The following is a 19,998-nucleotide window of genomic DNA, read 5'->3' as shown; positions in this document are numbered from 1 at the left end:
AAAAAAAGGGGGGGGGGGGGGGGGGGAATAAATAATAGATAAGCTTACATAAATAAATAAATAAATAAATAAATAAATAATAATTATAATATAGAAAAAGGTAGTAGTAATAATAATAGTAATACTAATAAAATGATAATAATAAAAAAAAAAAAAAAAATAAATAAGACAACAATGGTGATAATTAAGCGAATGAATGTAAAATATCACGACACACATTCACACATACACCCACACATGCATAACAGAAATGCACCAAACATGCAGTTTCACAGATATGAAAGTACAGTCAAATACATATAAACGTACATGAGCTCCAACACACACACACACACACACACACATTACCTTGCACCTCCTCCAACCCCCTCCTCCACACACTCATTTCTAGCCTACGTATCGCAGCTTCCACGGCACACACACACACACACACACACACGCACGCAGACACACACTCACAGAGATGAACACTTACTTGTACAAGCACACACATATACGCCCATATCTCCCACCCCCAACCCCCACACATATATACAAAGATATATATATATATATATATATATATATATATATATATACACACCCGTACACAGATCTCTCCTGACACTTGTGTACACTTACACTCTCGCAACAACAACAACAAAGCAAAAACAAAAAAACCCACAAAACAACGCCATTCACCTAAAAGCCCACTTGCAGATGTCAGTAAACGTCGAGTTGCTGCTAGCCGTGAATGCAGAAAGAAAGACACTATTTTTTACTTTTTTAAAGATAATTAATTAATGATATATAAAACACGACTAGGCCTACGCTTCATAGAGTTTTCCCTGCAGCCAGCCATCTGAATCATCCAGACTGCTGCTGCATGCGAAGCGGGCCAATTCACGATGGGTTGTTTCCTTTGCAAAGTGGACAGTCCAAAATAAATAAGAGGCTTTATTTTGTGATGGAAAGAGTCTTAAAGATGTCTAAACTATAGAATCCTTGTTTTGAAATTACTGGTGTGTGTGTGTGTGTGTGTGTGTGTGTGTGTGTGTGTGTGTGTGTGTGTGTGTGTGTGTGTGTGTGTGTTTAAAGAGTGAATGTTTCTTCAGTTCCGGATGGATGCTGTGCGTAATTTTGAAAATGCCCGATAGGCTAGTTGTGATAATTATCTCACCTGACCATTTCCGGCCGATTATTATCACGTCACAATTCATTGCCCATCATGTTTTTGCGGCGTGTGCATGATGACGGCGGTCAAAGCTCTGATCATCATATGTTGTCTCGATCGTCATTTATCAGATGGATTCCCCCGTCTCCTCGACGAAGGCGGCAGTACGTCGCAGGTCCTCCAGTCCTCCGTAGAGCTTCCGGGCCGCTGGGATTGGGTCGGGCCAGGTTTTCTCTCGGAGCGCTTGGTGGAGCGGGCAGGACTGCCGCAGCAGATGTTCTGTTGTCTGGCTGCCTGTTCTGCAAGGGCACTGCTCTGTGTCGCCGATACCGATCATTATATATATCATTAAAGTTTTTACAGACATTTCATGGACAATTTACACTGACATCATCAAAAAGCCCGAATATGTACCAAATTCCAAATACTATTATTCAAACTGCATAACTGACCCGGCTGTTCATCAGTGGGTTCTGTTTTATTTTCTGCCCCACTAATAATCATGGCAAACTGATGCTGTATGTAAATTCAAGTGCAACAAAAAGAAAATCACCACACACAGCGATTTGCTCCACGTGGGGTTCATATGGGCGGCGGCACACTGCTGTAATTTGTGTTCAAGAAAACCTGAATTCCACTTATCTTCTCTCTCTCTCTCTCTCTCTCTCTCTCTCTTTAAGCGCGTTGGGTTAACCTGCTGGTCAGGCATCTGTTTAGCAGATGTGGTGTAGCGTATATGGATTTGTCCGAACGTAGTGACGCCTCCTTGAATTATTCAGTGATACTCAGTGATACTCTCTCTCTCTCTCTCTCTCTCCCCCCCCCTCCCGGGTTCGTAGAGTTGAGTTTAACGACCTATAGGCAATGAGCTCTTAAGGTCAAGTTGTTCGTGGCTGTGGTCTCATCCATGGGGGTGTGATGTGGTCAAGGCGTTCGTTGGTCCTGTGGTACTTGTTCGAGGAGGGTCCTTGCTGTGTTCTGGCCGCCGGCGATATCCGTGGTCCATTATGTGTCCTGGCTGTGTTCGGGTGGTGGAGTCTTGGTTCAAGTGTCGGTCCGAGGCTGGTCCTCGCGATGTCTTGTCTTGTCTGTGACCCTGTGGCGACAATCCACAATAGGAGGGCGCGCTCTGGACTGTGACTGATGTCTGTGTGCGACCGTTAAGCCCCCTAGTAGTCAGCCAGGGGAACCCGGGCCCCCACACAGCATCAGTCGCACGCCCTGTCCTGGTTGTTGTCGTGTGGGGGAGTCCTGGCCACCCCGCTTTTAAACTGAGAGCTTTTTAAAGCTGCCCCAACATGTGCACCGATCCTGTTAAACCATGTCAGCGTTCAATGGGTTATACTGAGAAGCAAATGACCGTACTGAAGAACACACACACACACACACACACACACACACACACACACACACACACACACACACACACACACACACACAGAGGTATGTAACAGTATTACTGACGTGTATGACCGTTTTATCTATTTACCCCGCCGCCGTCGGGAATGTGCATGCTGGATATGAAATTATATAATATATGTTCTTCAGTACGGTCATTTGCTTCTCAGTATAACCCATTGAACGCTGACATGGTTTAACAGGATCTTTAACGTGCGTATTTGATATTCTGCATGCGAATGTACATGAAGTCGGGAATTCAAGCATTAGCAGTTCTGCACATATGTTGACCTGGGAAATCGGACTGGACAACTTTCGTCCTTAACGCACCAAGTGCTTCGGGGATCGAACTTGAAGAAACTCGAGCGAGAATCCTGCAACGCTGTCTAACCACCCTGGGTTTAACGTTGTTTTGTGGTGATGATAGTGGCTGTACTCTATCTGCATTGCTCAGTTGTACATGTGCGAATCTGTGTCTGCATGTCAAGTTTTACATTTATTTGCTTATTTATCATCATTGTTGTCATTTTTATTTATTTATTTTATTCATTTATTTATTATCATTATTTTTTTGTACGCTTATAGTTGACTTCAAGTTTTTGCGCCTTATAACCTGAATATCATTATTATTAGTAGTAGTTCTTTTTTTATGTATTAATCTATTATTTATTTAGTAAGTTATTTCTGTTCTTTTTATTTTATTTTATTTATTTATTTATTTATATATTTATTATTATTATTATTTTAACTTGTGTGTGTGTGTGTGTGTGTGTGTGTGTGTGTGTGTGTGTGTGTGTGTGTGTGTGTGTGTGTGTTTTAATTATTGTTATTTTTTAGTTTTAAAATAATTATTTATTTATTTATTTTATTTTTTATTTATTTTTAGTTTTTTTTATTATTATTTTTTTCTCAAGGCCTGACAAAGTGCGTTGGGTCACGCTGCTGGTCAGGCATCTGCTTGGCAGATGCCACCGTGGTGTAGCGTATATGGATTTGTCCGAACGCAGTGATGCCTCCTTGAGCTACTGATACTGATACTGCTCGTACAGCTTGTTTGCATGCGTCCTTGCTTGTAAGGCACAGAGTTTTTGGCTAACTAATCCGAGAGATGCTGACATTAAAGTAAACTGCCTGCTGCATTGCGTTTGGGAGAAACAGTAGTAAAAATGTATCTCTACATGGCTGAACTCCAAACGGGGTCGATAGTGACTGTGCGAGTTATTTCCCTTCGATACATCGAACTGACGTGCTCCGACGAAGCATCGAGACTTATCGACGACAATCAACATGTCTTACAACGCCGATCCTGAACGTTTTGATGGAATGCTAATGAATATGGCTCAGCAGTGTGAAGGAGGGATCCACGAGGTAGAAATGAATTCCACTTTATTCAGTAAAATCTAAAGATTTGTGCACTTTTGCGGAGTCTCTTTGCTTCGGCTTCCCACAGTCCCAACCGACAACGTGAAACTGGGGTTGGAACTTGGATACAGTATCAGTATAGAGTTATCAGCGGTGTTTTAGGATTGTTTCGTATTTTCGTTTCGTGAATTCGAGTTTCGATTTGTTCGAAATTACTTTCACAGTTGGATCACTTTCATTTTAGGATTCGATAAGTGCTTGTCTTATGTTTTTGAGCAACGCATGGAATTTTCTGGAGAAATGCAGGCATGTTCGAGAAATTACATGCGGCGTGTACTGTTACTGTAGTATGAACCCACCTTCTAGTTTTAATCAAATCCAATAACACGTTTCTCCAAGTGAGAGCGACTTCTGAAATTCAGAAATTCTTCTCGTTCGTTCTCGAAATTAATATCCATATCATCCATGAGGGAGGAAGAGAGAGAGAGAGAGAGAGAGAGAGAGAGAGAGAGAGTTCACTGACATCCCAGAGCTGTCAGCAAAGAATGACTTAGAAAGGGGCAGCAGAAAATGGAGAACTATAATACAGAAAATAAAAACGATAATTGAATTTATTGTAAAATCCATGATTATTTAGTTGATTTGTTGATCTTTGTTCCTTATCCTTAGTCAGTTATTGAGTTAATGAACCTAGTTTACCAAAGGCAGGTGAGGGACAAGCTGAGGGATGTTAATCCATAGCCTGCCTAGGGATTTGGAAAATAACAGAATCCTATTTGCTGGGAAATTTTCACAAAAACAGGTAGGTGCTATGTGTAGAAAAAAAAATCTGGTTTCATTTCATAACTGATTTGGGTAAAAGTATATGTTTTCTGAAAGGAAAATAAATGGACAGTCAATGCATGTATTAAAAAAAAAGAAAAAGAAAAAAGAAAATGTTTTGCTATTGTTCAATGAATTATATTTACAGACACACACCATCCCTAACAAAAAAAATGTCTGGACTAAAATCCACAGTCCAATATCAAACCTACAGATAATATGAAAATTGGCATACCACCACACCCACTCCACTGCCCCTCCCCCTTCCCCACTCAACCTGATGTCCTGATTTGCTGTACACACTATCATCTGTAATTAGTGTAAAAAAAAACTCTAAATGCTGTCTACTAGTGAAGTTGAACTCTTTTCTCAATTTCTGTTCTCTGAGTGAAGTGTAGGCTGATACTCCTCACCTTCTTCTTCCAAAGAAACTTCAGATTGCAGTTTTGTTCTTTCATTGAGCAGCTGTTAAAGCCTGTGTCATGGTGTTTAGTTTTGCTCACACTTGGCTTGGACAAGGCATCACCATTTTGCTTGTCAGCATGGATAGTGAGCTTTTGACATGCACCAGTCAACTAATAAAGTCACTTGAAAACCTAGGGAATTTCCATATTGTTATCAGAGTCAAGGGAACCTTGGCAGAACTAAAGCTAATAATATGATTATTCCAAAACAATATAAAACTCTAAAGTAAAACTAAAAGCTTTCATAACACAGAGATGCTTTGCAGCCAGTTTAGTACAGCTTTTGTGGCTGTAGCAAGGAGTGAATTATCTGCTGTTATACTATAGAACAGCTAACATGACAGCATAGAGGTTACACATAAATTAAAAACTAAAAGAAAAAAAATGTTAAGTGCATAGTTCTACAAAGTACAACTACAAGTGAAGACATTCATGATTTAGTGACACAAATGATAGATTATATTTAATAATTTATTGATTTCTGAGTAAACAATAAATAGACAGATGACTTCATGGATAGTTTAAGGATGATGGGAAGTTCAGCAGACATCTCAAACATTTTCCTTCAAGTTAAATGAACATTTCAAGATTCTGTTTATTTTGCTAAGGCAGAACAAAAGAATTAAAGATATGAAACCAAAAAACTGAACACTTTATTATAAAGATTAGGATTACACTGTTGTGACTGAAAAAAGGTAATGTTTTTATAATTATATAGTAATTAGTATACGGTATACATATTTTTGACTCACTTGTGTAAACAAAGTGAGTCTGTTTTAACCCGGTGTTCGGTTGTCTGTGTGTGTGTGTGTGTGTGTGTGTGTCCGTGTGTCTGTGTGTGTGTGTGTCCGTGGTAAACTTTAACATTGACATTTTCTCTGCAAATACTTTGTCAGTTGACACCAAATTTGGCATAAAAATAGGAAAAATTCAGTTCTTTCCAGTCATCTTGTTTAAAACAATATTGCACCTCTGGGATGGGCACAAAAAAATGAAAAATGAAGCCTAATTATATGCAAACTGCATTTACTGTTATATTTATATTTTTTGTATTCTCTAAACTTGGCACTTTGACCTCTTATTCTGACACAACAACAAGAAGAGTCATTATTATCATTTTTTGTTCAAACAGAAACTTCTTTTGCTAAGCATGGAATTTTTATTTATTTTGCAAATGTTTTGGTGCAGATAGTAAAAAAGGGAAATTACTCTGTAATTAATGCTAGGGGACTTAATTTATCACAAGTGAGTCTTGAAGGCCTTGCCTCTCTTGTTTGTTAATAGAATGTGTATTGTCAAGTGAGATCAGCTTGCTTCTAATGGTTCTGTTCTCAAACTAGTCGTTAATTCATTTGTTGTTGTTTGACAGCTTTTGGGATCCTTCTTTGGCTTTCTGCAAAGGAAAACAGACTTCTTTGTTGGAACTGGAGCAAGTCAAGCAGAGGAGGTATGAATGGTGTACATTATGTAAACATTTTTTAAAGCATTCCTGATACTTCTAGCATTAATTCACTCCTTAGTTTTCTCAAAAGTTAAAGTGATTTGTAGGTTACCTTGTACAGTGTGTTGTACACACATATGCGCACACTGACAGACACATACATGTATAATAATATACACACAAACACACAGACACACACTCACACACGTGCACACATGCACACACACACACACACACACAACAAGAGTCTTGAAGAGGGCAACTGTGCTGACTCCGTCATTTAGTCTTGTTTCTTTAGCGGGCTTAAAGCAGGACCTTTTTTCTTACTGGTGTTGAAATGGTCTAAAAAAATGTGTCTGATTGCAGTGATTCAGTGACTGTCTGTATCATATATGTATGTAACGAGTATTCATGACCGTTTTAACCCCCACCCTTTAGACAGTCATATTCCTTTTTTTCGGGAGATTTTGACTGTCTGAAAATGGTGCACATTGTCACATTGCAGGTTTAATTCATGATGCCATCATTGATATAAAAAACATGACATTTAGTGTTGAGAAAAAAAGCCCCCCTTGTATTTATTTATTTATTTTTTTTGCAGTGATCTTACAATATTGTCAGATATGAATTTTCATCTATAGAATTTTTTTTTGGTTGTTTTTTATTTTTTTTTATTTTTATTTTTTAACCTGAATATTTTACATACTGTGTAGTAGTGCTTACTTTCTCATAACACTCCAGTGTTTAAGGGAGCACTGCATGATAGAACACTGCACCAAAAGCCTTCGTCTAACAATATTGTGCACTTGCGCCTGGGTTTGGTCAAAGCTCCTTCAAGTCCACTCCACTCAGTGGGGCTTCTCTTCTGTCCTCTTTCAGTCTTTCTTCCCCTTCTCATCTTCCCATAAACTGTTCCCGATGGTCTGATTATAAATTTATACCATTATATGATTATTCCTTTTTAAAAATTTTTTTATCCAGTTGGTGATGTCAAAGTTTCGTGAGCATCAGGCAGTCGCCCAGAAACTGAAGAAGGAACAGATGGAGAAAGAGAAGAAGAAAGCAGAGAAAAAAGCCAAGCAGAAAGAAGAAGAGGAGAGGAAGAAGAGAGAGGCAGAGCAGGCCAAAGAAGAGGAGCCCAAGATCAAAGAGCTGACAGATGCCGAAGCGGAGCAACTGGAGAAGGAACTCAGTCAGGTAGGTCAGCATGAATGTCTTTTTTTTTTAATTATTATTATTTCAGATTATAAAAAAAAAAAAAATTAATAGTATTATTATTTTTTTTGTTTGTTTGATATTATTTTATTTTTCATTCAGTCTATGCTCAAAATGGACACACACTCACACCCCCCCCCCCCTAAAAAACAAAAAACAAAATAAAGGTAAAAGAAAAAAGAAAGAAAAAAAAAGATAACATATATAATTTGTAAATAAAGCTTTTTTTTCCTTCTTTTTATCTGTTGTTGGAATGGAGGGGGAGAGAGACAAAGACAGGCGGAGGAAAGGAGAAATTGTTTTGATAAAAAAAGTAATACAAACAGTGCAATACAAGAATGTGTAGCTTTGTGCTTTTGAGTAATTCTGTGTGCTCTGTGTGTGTTCCCAGAAAAAGGAGACGGTAGAAGTCACCGCCAACGGAGATGCGAAGGAACCTGAAAAGAAGGAAGAAGCAAAGGTAGTGTGCTTCAACTGCGCTCGTACATTCCATGGATGCGTGTCTCATAATATGTTGCGATACATTTTTACTTAGGTAATGTTTCTCATTTTCAGGGAATATGGACAATTGCAACATATATAATTATGATATATCAGCCATCTCCCCATTGGGCTTCTTCCCTCCAACTGCGTGGACAGAATGGGAATGGAATGGCATAAAGGATGGAGGTAATAGGTGGAGGGGAGGGGAGGTGGTGGGGGTCAAAGTGCGAGTCCGTTGAAGAGCAATCAGAGGGAAGTGTAGAAAGCCTCAAGTCCTGTTTGTCACCACCTTCCCTCTCTGGAACTGTGCCCCTTGGTCTCTCAGTTGCAGTCCTATTCTGTTTTGTCACCCCTCACCATCCTCTTACACTCACAAATATACACAATATGAAGAGCACAGGAACAGGAGTCATGATGGCTGCCATCAAAAGAGGGCGCTAGCCAGCGGGACAAAGGGGAGGTTACCTACTTCCGGGAGGTTATCGGCCGTAGTTGCTTTCGTTTTCTCTGCGTAGGCGGATAGTAGTTTGCACAGGACAGGAATGTCAGACCCCTGCCGGAGTCTGCACTAGTTGGTTCATGGTAAGTATGTTATTTAAACGTAATTTTAGATAGAAAATTTCCTATAAATGCCTAAAACACACCATCCTCTTACAGACACACTCACACACACATTCCTTGATCTGTCTCTTTCTTTCAGTGACTCGATAAGCAATAAAGATACACATCTCCTTGTCACCATCTTTTGTCACCACTCAGTATAGTTACGGTGATCACCATCAAGGTGCTGTGGCAGAATCACCCGTGATCAGGGTTTGAAGTCCTGGTGGCATGGTGTTGTGCACTTGGGAAGGGCAGTTAACTGCGGTTTTCCTCATTCCGCCCAGCTGTGATAATGTGCCTGACCTGGCTTGGGAAAGTTGAACAGAGGGAGAGGATTTATCCCTGCCTTCCTAATCTCATGCCGAGCCCTAGACATAGAGGATTATATATATTAAATCATTGCACCAATGGCTATGAAAAGCTGCAATGGGACCTTCAACTTTATATATAACATCATTGCCAGTTATCATCTTGCATGTTTCCAGGCTGATGGTGATGAAGATGAGGAGAAGGGTGAGAAGGACAGAGACAAACTGTGTGGGACCTTCAGCTTTATGACATCATTATCAGTTATTGTTTTGAATATTTCTAGGCTGATGGTGATGAAGATGAGCTGGAGAATGAAAGGACAAACTGTGTGGGACCTTCAGCTTTATGACATCATTGTCAGTTATCATCTTGCATATTTGCAGGCTGATGGTGATGAAGATGAGGAGGAGGAGGAGGAGGACGAAAAGAACAAACTGTGTGGGACCTTCAGCTTTATGACATCATTGCCAGTTTTCATCTTGCATTCTTCAAGTCTGATGGTGATGAAGATAAGGAGGAGGAGGAGGACGAAAAGAACAAACTGTGTGGGGCCTTCAACGTTATACCATCATTATCAGTTATCATCTTGCATATTTGCAGGCTGATGGTGATGAAGATGGAGAGGATGATAAAAGGACAAACTGTGTTGGGCCTTCAACTTCATAACATCATTATCAGTTATCATCTTGCATATTTGCAGGCTGATGGTGATGAAGATGAAGAGGATGATGAAAAGGACAAAGACAAAATCTGTGGGTCCTTCAACTTTATAACATCATCATTGTCAGTTATCATTTTGCATATTTGCAGGCTGATGGTGATGAAGATGAGGAGGAGGATGAGAAGGACAAAAACAAAATGAAGCCCAACGCCGGCAATGGTGCCGACCTGCCCAACTACAAGTGGACCCAGACCCTCAGTGAAGTGGAGGTATGGGTGTGCAAGAGTGAAAAGATAACAACAATAATAATGATAATGATCATAATGATGACGAATGACAATAATGATCATATTAATGAAAGTAATAATAACAACAACAACAACAGTGATAATGATAATGACACAGATTCAGCGATGTATAAATACTTATTTAGTTATTATTATATTATTATCATTATGACAGTAATGATAAGATTTACGTAACTCTTTTCCATGTAAAACATGCCCAGTTTTCTCTGTACAGTGTAAAACTTGCATGTAAACACAAAAGCGAAAACTTTCATGCATTTATAACTCTACACCAGATATCCAACCAAACACTCCAAAACTAATTAACGCGCAAACCCACACACACACACACAAACACACAACACAACACTGATCGTACTTATCATACCTTTCAGTTCCTAACTGACGCACATCTCACATCACAGTTCTTAACACCAATATCCCATTCATGCTTAAAATAACATAACAACACTAAAACCCAATCCTATTAAGGCCAGACACGGTAGAGAAGTTTTGACCCAAATCATGATTTTTTGTGATTTTCGTTTTTTTTCGCATAATTTGCTTCTTCAACATCTAATCTTTATATTCCGTTCCACCTGGGTACTATATTCACTTAAATAAAGCTTCAAACAGCATCAACATGTGAGATTTCTTGTGAGTACAAGCACATCTCTTTCTTTTCCTGTTTTCTCAGTTTTGTGTTTTGTCCTCGTAATACCATTTTTCAAGAATGAATATACACTCATTTGAAAAAAAATTATGTCAAGGAATTTATACACATTTCAACAAAAAAATAATAATAAATGTATTTATTCAAATTCCAAAACACCACTGCACTATAATAAAGAACAAATACAAATAAATCAAATAAAACAAACAGAAATAACATATCTATAAAGGTACCGAGGTTCAAAGCTTTTAATTTTTTTTATTTGTCGGCCATTTTAGATTCGTTTCCATGGAAACCATCATGACAAATTGCACAAAATGACCTTTTTAGACATGTTTAGTCCAATATCTTTGCATACCATTTCACAGAAAGCCATAAACTTCAAGTTTATTTCATATGTTTTTGTACTACTATGTCTGGCCTTAAATTATAAAATCAATAACATACATTCCAGTGGATGAAAACGTTGAGTTAAAAAAGACAATGAGATGAAACGGCGTGACAATAAAACCAGGCACAAGGTGGTGAAGCACAAACTTTCTGGTGTGCTGGGCAAAGGGCCGCAACTCTTAAGACAGAAATTGGTCTGTTACCAGCTGCCGTGGTGAAGTGGTTAGCGTCGCAGACTGACAGCTGGGAGGATGCGGGTTTGAATACCAGCGGAGGTGGGTTTTTTGGGCCCGTGGCAGGCTCCTACCCAGAGTTGAGTGTCTGGCTCCGCGACTAAGCCATTATTGTCGTCAGTATGGATTTTTTTGTTGTTAGTAGGGGGCTTAGTAGGTGGTGTCCTAAGTACGTTAAATCAGAACAGGCACCACTGAAGTGACTCAGCAGCAGTGCAGGGTCTACTCTGGTGTGTGGCCTCCTGGCGACCTAACATCGATGGTTACTGTGGACTGCTGATGCTGGAACTGTGATGGATGAAGCCGGCTGTGGCCGTGTATGGGGGAAATCTAAATGAGCGGTGTGGGAGTAATGCCACTGAAACAGTGCAGATGATGGGGCAGCCAAAAAAAAAAAAAAAAAAAAGAGAGAAAAAATTGGTCTGTTCCTTACCTCAGTTTACCCTCCCCACCCCTTTTTTTTCCTTTCTTTTTTTTCCATTTATGTTTTTTACCTGTAGTCTCTGTCCATTGACTCTGTTCTTGATTACATGAACATGGTTTTTTTTTTATTAAAAAAAAAAAATTTTTGTCTTTTCCAGATTCGAGTTCCTTTCAATGTCAACTTTGCTCTGAAAGGAAAAGACATGGTGGTGGATATCGGAAAGAAGGTAAGATTCACTTTAGAAACAGTTGCAGTTCCGATATTAGTGATAATCATTATGTTCAGACCTTCGAACCCTTCTGCCCCGAATCCCATATCTGCATGGTCTGAAAAGAAAAACAGAAAAGTTGAAAATGTTGGTAATTTGAGGAGGATCTACTTGCACCGACGTTTGTTACACACGGTGTCCGAGCTTACAAAGATAGGTATCAGACTACCTCGCCGATGAAAAAGTAATGGGAACATTAATCCTTTTCAGCATCGAAATGATTGGACATTCTCAAGCCTTTATTTGTCTATATCTGATGATATAGACTCCTCCTCACTAAAAAAAAAGTCACCTGTGCTGGTCAGGCGCCTTGAAGACAAACCTCAGAGCCTGTGGCATAGACATCACTTCCTGGGAAACTGATGCCCTTGACCGCTGTCGCTGGAGGATGCTGTGCTCTAGTGGCATAAAGACGTTTGAAAACAAGAGAACGCTGGCCATTAAGGAGAAGCGTGAGCGAAGGAAGCAGGGCTCAACTTCTGGAGACGTTTTCCCTTGCAACACCTGTGGGAAGTGCTGCGCATCCAGAATCGGCCTCTTCTCCCATATGAGGACACACACCGACAGATAAGCCTGCCTGCCTACTCATCCGTCGGACCGACGGGAGACTCCATCATCTGATGATAGATACCAGTGTACACCCCTGGGAAGTTGTGAAAGAAATAAATGCATGTGTGCTGATTTGTTTTAGGCGTGATAACAAAAACATTCATCTCACTTGCTGAATATTCCTCTCTCTTGCTGAGAATGATCCCTTCAGGTCTGTTCAGGGGTTGGCAGGTCTGTGTGTTCATATTTTAGGGTTTGGTAGTTCTTATTTTCTTTTCTTTATACTCCTTTATTTTTTATTTTTATTTTTTTTAATACTTATTTCTTCATTTCTTTTGTTTATTCTGTCTTTACTTTTTTTCCTTTTTCTGTCAACATTGACATCATCATTGTTTTATTATCATTTTGATGTTTGTTATATTTTTTTTCCTTCTTTTTCTTCTTCTTCTAATGTCTCAGCTCCTTTTTTTTTTCCTTTCTCTTATGCTTCTTCTCGTCTTTTTTGTTGTTGTCTTCTTCTTCCTCCTCTCTTCTGCTGGAATATTTTAATACTTCAATGACTTAATAGCCAAAAAAAGCGTTAGACGAGACAGAGCGAAAACCTGACAAGATGGCGTGGAGAGCCTTGGCCAAAGGAATGATTCAGCGCTTATAGCTGTTAGAGGCGTTTGATTGGCTAAGAGCGGGCCAGACTAAGAGGGGCGTCTTTTCACTGTTAGCCGCGCGAAATTTGGCCAAACAAGCAAACCATAGGACCTTAGTTTGCATCAGTTTGACATGGTAGTATATGTAAACACCAAACATGGAGTATAATACAAACGCCTCCTTTAGTTTCTCTTGTAGTGCTGTGTGACAGTGAGTCACAGAAGCTGCAAAATGCATACATATATATATATATCCTCCCGTAACAGAAATGCTGTTGTCTCATGATGTATGCAGGCTTCACAGTGTTCTCTACAGGTTTGTACAAGAAGTTAGGCTTTGCAGTTGAGTCGAGTTCTTTTTAATCTCTCCAGCTATGCTGCAAAATAGAGATAACTTCAGTTTTTGGATCACATGTATTTTTTTTTTTTTACACACAATATGAGTCTGTATCCCCAGTCTTGATATGGCCCTGTGCAGTCAGCTGGACTATACACAACAAGAACAAATCTATCCCTGTGTCTTGATGTAAAAAAAAAAAAAAAAAAAAAAAAATCTTTCCGCACATTCCAAGGGTTTAAGTCTTAAAAACAAACAAACAAACAAAACACAGATTTGCGCCTTAATTTTAGCACGATTCCCCAATCGAGCTACATAATTATGTGACTTGGTTGGAGACATAATTTGACAACAAACAAGAACGCCAGAGAATCGACAGACAGGCAGAAAATACGAAAAAAAACTTAGCCGTATGAAGAGCACAGGAACAGGAGCCATGATGGCTGCCGGAAAAAGAGGGCGCTAGCCAGCGGGACAAAGGGGAGGTTACCTACTTCCGGGAGGTTATTGGCCGTAGTTTCGTTTTCTCCGCATAGGCGGATAGTAGTTTGCACAGGACAGGAATGTCAGACCCCTGCCGGAGTCTGCACTAGTTGGGTCACGGTAAGTATGTTATTTAAATGTAATTTTAGATAGAAAATTTCCTTTGTGTATGTTGTATGTGTATGTGTGTGTGTGTATCTGCAGCACATCAAGGTTGGTCTGAAGGGCCACCCCCCAGTGCTGGAGGGAGAAATGTACAACAGCGTCAAGATGGAGGAGTCCACCTGGTGCATCGAGGACAAGAAGATACTGCTCATCAACCTGGAGAAGGTTGGTTGGTGTCCAGGGTTCATGCCACTTTTTACAATGTTTATATTATAACTGTTTTATTTCATTTATTTGTTGTTGTTGTTTTACATTGATATGCTTATTTATCATCATTGTTGTCTTTTTTTATTTATTTGTTATTATTATTATTACTTTTTTTTTTTTTTAATTTATGTACACTTATAGTTGATTTCATCAAGTTTTTGCGCCTCATACATATTATTATTAATAGTAGTAGTTCTTCTTTTATGTATTTATCTATTATTTATTCACCCTTTTTTTTTTCTCAAACTGACTAAGCGCATTGGGTTACGCTGCTGGTCAGGCACCTGCTTGGCAGATGTGGTGTAGCGTATATGGATTTGTCCTGAAACTGAAACTGTTGTTGATAAAACTTGTGCATGTAACCAGTGCCTGACTGAATGAATGTCACAGGAAACGTATGATGAGCGTCTGAAGGCAGTGGTCAGTGGTCAGTTTGCTCAGTTAGGCAGCCCGTAGTGCAAATGACTCTGTTTGTAAAGCGCTTAGAGTCTGGTCTGTGACCAAAGATAGGTGCTGTAAAAGTATCAATAATGATCTGAAGATAAAACCAATTGTAAAACCCCAGTTTGTACAAAAAAAAGAAAAAAAAAGAAAAAAAAGAGAAGTTTTTATCTCCCTTTATTGGAAGAAACATGCAGAAAAAACATGATTTCTGTCTGTGATTCATGAAATACTGCAGCAAAAGGCTCGATCTGAACTTCAGTTATTATGATTGATAATAAAGAACAATCCCTCCCGCCCCCACCATCCTCCCCCCTCCCCCTCCCCCCCTACCCCCACCTCCACCTACATTGATTAAGGTTTGTGGTTGTTGGGGTTTTCAGGGTTTTTAAGAAGTCTTTTTTTAAATATTGTGATACATTACGAAAATAAATTTAAAAAAGGGAAAAGAATTATGAAGCAATTTTTATCTTGGTTGTGGGATTACAGCAGAGAAAATTAGATACATAAGGTAGGCAAGTGTGATGCAAATCATTCATTTAACTATGCTGCCAAGAAAGTGTATATTTGCATAGGTGCATTGGTTCAGAAGTGTGTGTGTGTACTGTATGTATGGATGTGTGTGTGTGTGTGTGTGTGTGTGTGTGTGTGTGTGAGTTGTACGTGTTTGTATGTGTGTGTAGGTTTATTGCTCTGTGTGTGTGTGTGTGTGTGTGTGTGTGTGAGTTGTACGTGTTTGTATGTGTGTGTAGGTTTATTGCTCTGTGTGTGTGTGTGTGCGTGTGTGTGTGCGCGCATTGTTTAAGGCGTGCGTGTTGCCTGTGGACAGGTGAACCAGATGGAGTGGTGGAGTCGTGTGGTTACCTCTGACCCAGAGATCAACACCAAGAAAGTGCAGCCTGAGAACTCCAAGGTGAGAAAGGCTGTGATTGGTTCAGGGGGTGGGGTGCATGGTGGTATTGGGGTGGTGGAGGAACTTGTCCCCATGGATAACGACTAAAACATCTATTCTTCTTCTTCTTCTGCGTTCCCTGGCCATGCTAGATTTTCAGTCTGGTCAGGACAGCGAAGTCCGCAGTCCATCGCAGGGACCCTGCTGGTCCCCACAGTTTCTCCTGGAGCTCCACCAGGCTGGGCCATGCCTGGCGTCTCAGAGTGTCAAAGGTGGGGCAGGACTGCAGGATATGGGAGGGGGTCTGCTGGCCTGTGCCACAAGGGCACTGGTCTTCTTCTTCTTCTGCGTTCACTCGTATGCACACGAGTGGGCTTTTACGTGTATGACCGTTTTTACCCCGCCATGTAGGCAGCCATACTCCGTTTTCGGGGGTGTGCATGCTGGGTATGTTCTTGTTTCCGTAACCCACCGAACGCTGACATGGATTACAGGATCTTTAACATGCGTATTTGATCTTCTGCTTGCATATACACACGAAGGGGGTGCAGGCACTGGCAGGTCTGCACATATGTTGACCTGGGAGATCGTAAAAATCTCCACCCTTTACCCACCAGGCGCCGTCACCGTGATTCAAACCCGGGGTCCTCAGATTGACAGTCCAATGCTTTAACCACTCGGCTATTGCGCCCGTCGGGCACTGGTCAGTATGTGATATTTTCAGATGGTAGAGATGGGAAAGGAGCTGACAAGTGTCTTGTTAGCAGTCTGAAGATTGTGACCTGTGCCGCTCTGTCCTGCTCATGGATGCCATCTTTTTCGTCTTCCAGCCTGATGTCCAGACGTTGGCGCCATGCTTTCCCACCATCAGTAAATGTTGTTGTTGGTTTGGATGTATTGGGTGAATGTTATTCTGATCTCTTGACAGCTTTGTTAATTACTGATTGAATGAATCCCAGTCCTTTACTGATTGAATGAATCCCAGTCCTTTACTGATAGAATGAATCCCAGTCTTTTTTTCATTGCATTATACTTATAGGTGAATGAATGCTTTACACAGTCGTTTAGGTAGGCTCTTGAGACCAGCCCAGCGTGTTGGTTTTACTGTGTAAGTCAGGCATATGCTTGTTTTTTTTTTTTTTTTTTTTTTTTTTTTACGTTTTAGCTGATGTGATGTTGTTGTGTATATGGATTAGTTTGCGTGCTTTGACGCTTCTTTGAATCTAAGACTGAAAATGTATTATACTTTTGTCACAACAGATTTCTCTTTGTGAAATGCAGGCTGCTCTCCCCCCAGGAGCACACCACTACAGCACATGCACAGCATCAATCACTTTAGTCACAACAGATTTCTCTTTGTGAAATGCGGGCTGCTCTCCACCCAGGAGCACACCACTACAGCACATGCACAGCATCAATCACTTTAGTCACAACAGATTTCTCTTTGTGAAATGCAGGCTGCTCTCCCCCCAGGAGCACACCACTACTGCACATGCACAGCATCAATCACTTTAGTCACAACAGATTTCTCTTTGTGAAATGCAGGCTGCTCTCCCCCCAGGAGCACACCACAACAGCACATGCACAGCATCAATCACTTTACTCACAACAGATTTCTCTTTGTGAAATGCAGGTTGCTCTCCCCCCAGGAGCACACCACAACAGCACATGCACAGCATCAATCACTTTACTCACAACAGATTTCTCTTTGTGAAATGCAGGTTGCTCTCCCCCCAGGAGCACACCACAACAGCACATGCACAGCATCAATCACTTTAGTCACAACAGATTTCTCTTTGTGAAATGCGGGCTGCTCTCCCCCCAGGAGCACACCACTACTGCACATGCACAGCATCAATCACTTTACTCACAACAGATTTCTCTTTGTGAAATGCAGGTTGCTCTCCCCCCAGGAGCATACCACAACAGCACATGCACAGCATCAATCCTTTTTTTGTTGTTGTTGTTGTTGCTTTTATTTTGTCCTTCCTTTTTTTCTGCCTTTTTTTTTTCCTTCTTCTTCTGTTCTTTTGCTTCCTGCAAGTGGATTTTCCTACAAAAAGTTGCCAGGGAGAACCCTTTTCTTCTCATGGGTTCTTTTTTTTTATATGTGCGCTAAGTGCATGCTGCACATGGGATCTGGGTTTTATAGTCTCATTGGAATAACTTGAGGCCAGACCACCACCACTCAGGGCCTGGTGCAGTGGGGAGAGAATGCTGCTGAGTGTGGGGTTTAATCCCCGTGCACTCAGTTTCTCTCACATCCCAGGCGGACAGATTACCCACAAGGCCACCACACCACATAGTCAACTTGGCTGGTTTTTTTTTTTTTTTTTTTTTTTTTCAGTTGTCGGATCTTGATGGCGAGACGAGAGCTATGGTGGAGAAGATGATGTACGACCAGAGGCAGAAGGAGATGGGGAAACCAACGTCTGACGAGCAGAAAAAACAGGATGTTCTGAAGAAGTAAGTGTTGTGCATGTGTGTGTGTGTTTGTGTGTGTGTGTGTGTGTGTGTGTGTGTGTTGTGTGTGTGTTGTGTGTTTGTGTGTGTGTGTGTGTGAAAGTTTAAGTGTTGGGACTCGTGTGCTTGAATTATGTGTCATGTTGAGCCCACATAAGTTTGTCAGAGAGTTGGGCCTTCGTGTTCTGTGAGAGCACAACTTTTTGTGTATGCCTTGTGCATGTGTGTGTGTGTGTGTGTTTGTCTGTGCATTTGCAGTGTACAGGTTCACTGTCTGAACATGACCCTTTTCCAACATGTTTGTATAATGTATTTCAGCCTTTTGGTTTCTACCTATCTTACCCGACACTATATAATTTTAATTTTTTTGTGTATTTTGTATTTCTTTTTATCACAACAGATTTCTCTGTATTTAATTCGGGCTGCTCTCCCAAGGGAGATGGCATCGCTACACTACAGCACCACCCATTTTTTTTGTATTTTTTCCTGCGTGCAGTTTTATTTGTTTTTCCTCTCAAAGTGGATTTCTCTACAGAATTTTGCCAGGCACAACCCTTTTGTTGCAGTGGGTTCTTTTACGTGTGCTAAGTGTATGCTGCACACGGGACATCGGTTTATTGTCTCATCCGAATGACTAGTGTCCAGATCAAGGTCTAGTGGAGGGGGAGAAAATATCGGCGGCTGAGCCGTGATTCGAACCAGCGTGCTGAGATTCTCTCGCTTCCTAGGTGGGCGCGTTACCTCTAGGCCATCACTCCACCGTACTTACCTTTTATTTTTATTGTTACTATTTTTGTTTGTTTAGTTATTTTTTCCCTCAAGGCCTGATCAGCTTGTTGGGTTTATCATGTGAAGGCCTGACATCTGCACCTTTTTATTTTATTTTATTATTTTTTATTTATTTATTTATTTAGCAGATATGGTGCAGAGTATTTGGTTCTGTGTCCATGTGCTGTAGTAATGCCTACTTGTGAGCTGAATCTGTCTAGTGATTTATTTTTTCTTTCTTTCTTTCTTTCTTTTCCTTTTTTCTTTTCTTTTTTTTTCCAGATTCATGGAACAGCACCCAGAAATGGATTTCTCCAAGTGCAAGTTTAACTGAGTGAAAAAAAAACAACCGAAACAAAAACAACAACAACAACAACAACAGAAACCCAACATTAACAAAAACAACTTTCACCAGAGAGACTGCGGATGGATTGAGCGGGCCTGAAAAACTAGAGGTACGCTACGAGTGAATGAAACAAAGGTTTTTTTTTTTTTTTTTTTTTTTTTTCCGGTTGATTGCAGTTATTTTGTAATTCTTTGAACGTGAAGGGGGAGTGTGGTGGGGTGGGGGTGGGAGTGAGGGTAGGGGCTGGGGGTGGGGGGGGGGGGGGGGGGAGTTGGCAACTGTTTTGTTTTTGTTTGTCATTTTTTGTGTTAAAATGTGATAACGTTTTATGTTTGACAAAGAACATACTACAGGCATGTTTTTGACGGGAACAAAAGTGACAAGCGCAAGAAGGAAAAAAAGAGCAGAGGAATGAGCGAGTATGAGGGGGGAACGTGGAGCTGTTTCACTTTCAGGCAGATGATGTTGATGGTGATGCGTACATTACAAATAGGGGTGATGTATAGTTTCAACCAAA

General features: G+C 40.5%; 1 protein-coding gene across 1 annotated transcript; it reads left to right on the top strand.

The window, feature by feature from the left end:
* The first annotated feature begins 3,782 nt into the window (after positions 1 to 3,782).
* LOC143297879 (nuclear migration protein nudC-like) lies at positions 3,783 to 19,705 on the top strand. The gene is made up of 10 exons (XM_076610408.1): positions 3,783 to 3,919; positions 6,569 to 6,646; positions 7,622 to 7,837; positions 8,247 to 8,315; positions 10,061 to 10,180; positions 12,076 to 12,144; positions 14,404 to 14,529; positions 15,842 to 15,925; positions 18,252 to 18,370; positions 19,418 to 19,705. Exons 1-10 carry the CDS (start codon positions 3,839 to 3,841, stop codon positions 19,467 to 19,469), a joined length of 1,014 nt encoding a protein of 337 aa, XP_076466523.1. The 5' UTR covers positions 3,783 to 3,838; the 3' UTR covers positions 19,470 to 19,705.
* Positions 19,706 to 19,998: the final 293 nt, after the last annotated feature.

Source organism: Babylonia areolata, chromosome 23 (assembly GCF_041734735.1).
Source record: "Babylonia areolata isolate BAREFJ2019XMU chromosome 23, ASM4173473v1, whole genome shotgun sequence".
Taxonomy (NCBI): Eukaryota; Metazoa; Mollusca; class Gastropoda; order Neogastropoda; family Buccinidae; genus Babylonia; species Babylonia areolata.
The sequence above is the reverse complement of the archived record's forward strand: the minus strand, read 5'-3'. Positions and strand labels throughout refer to the sequence as shown.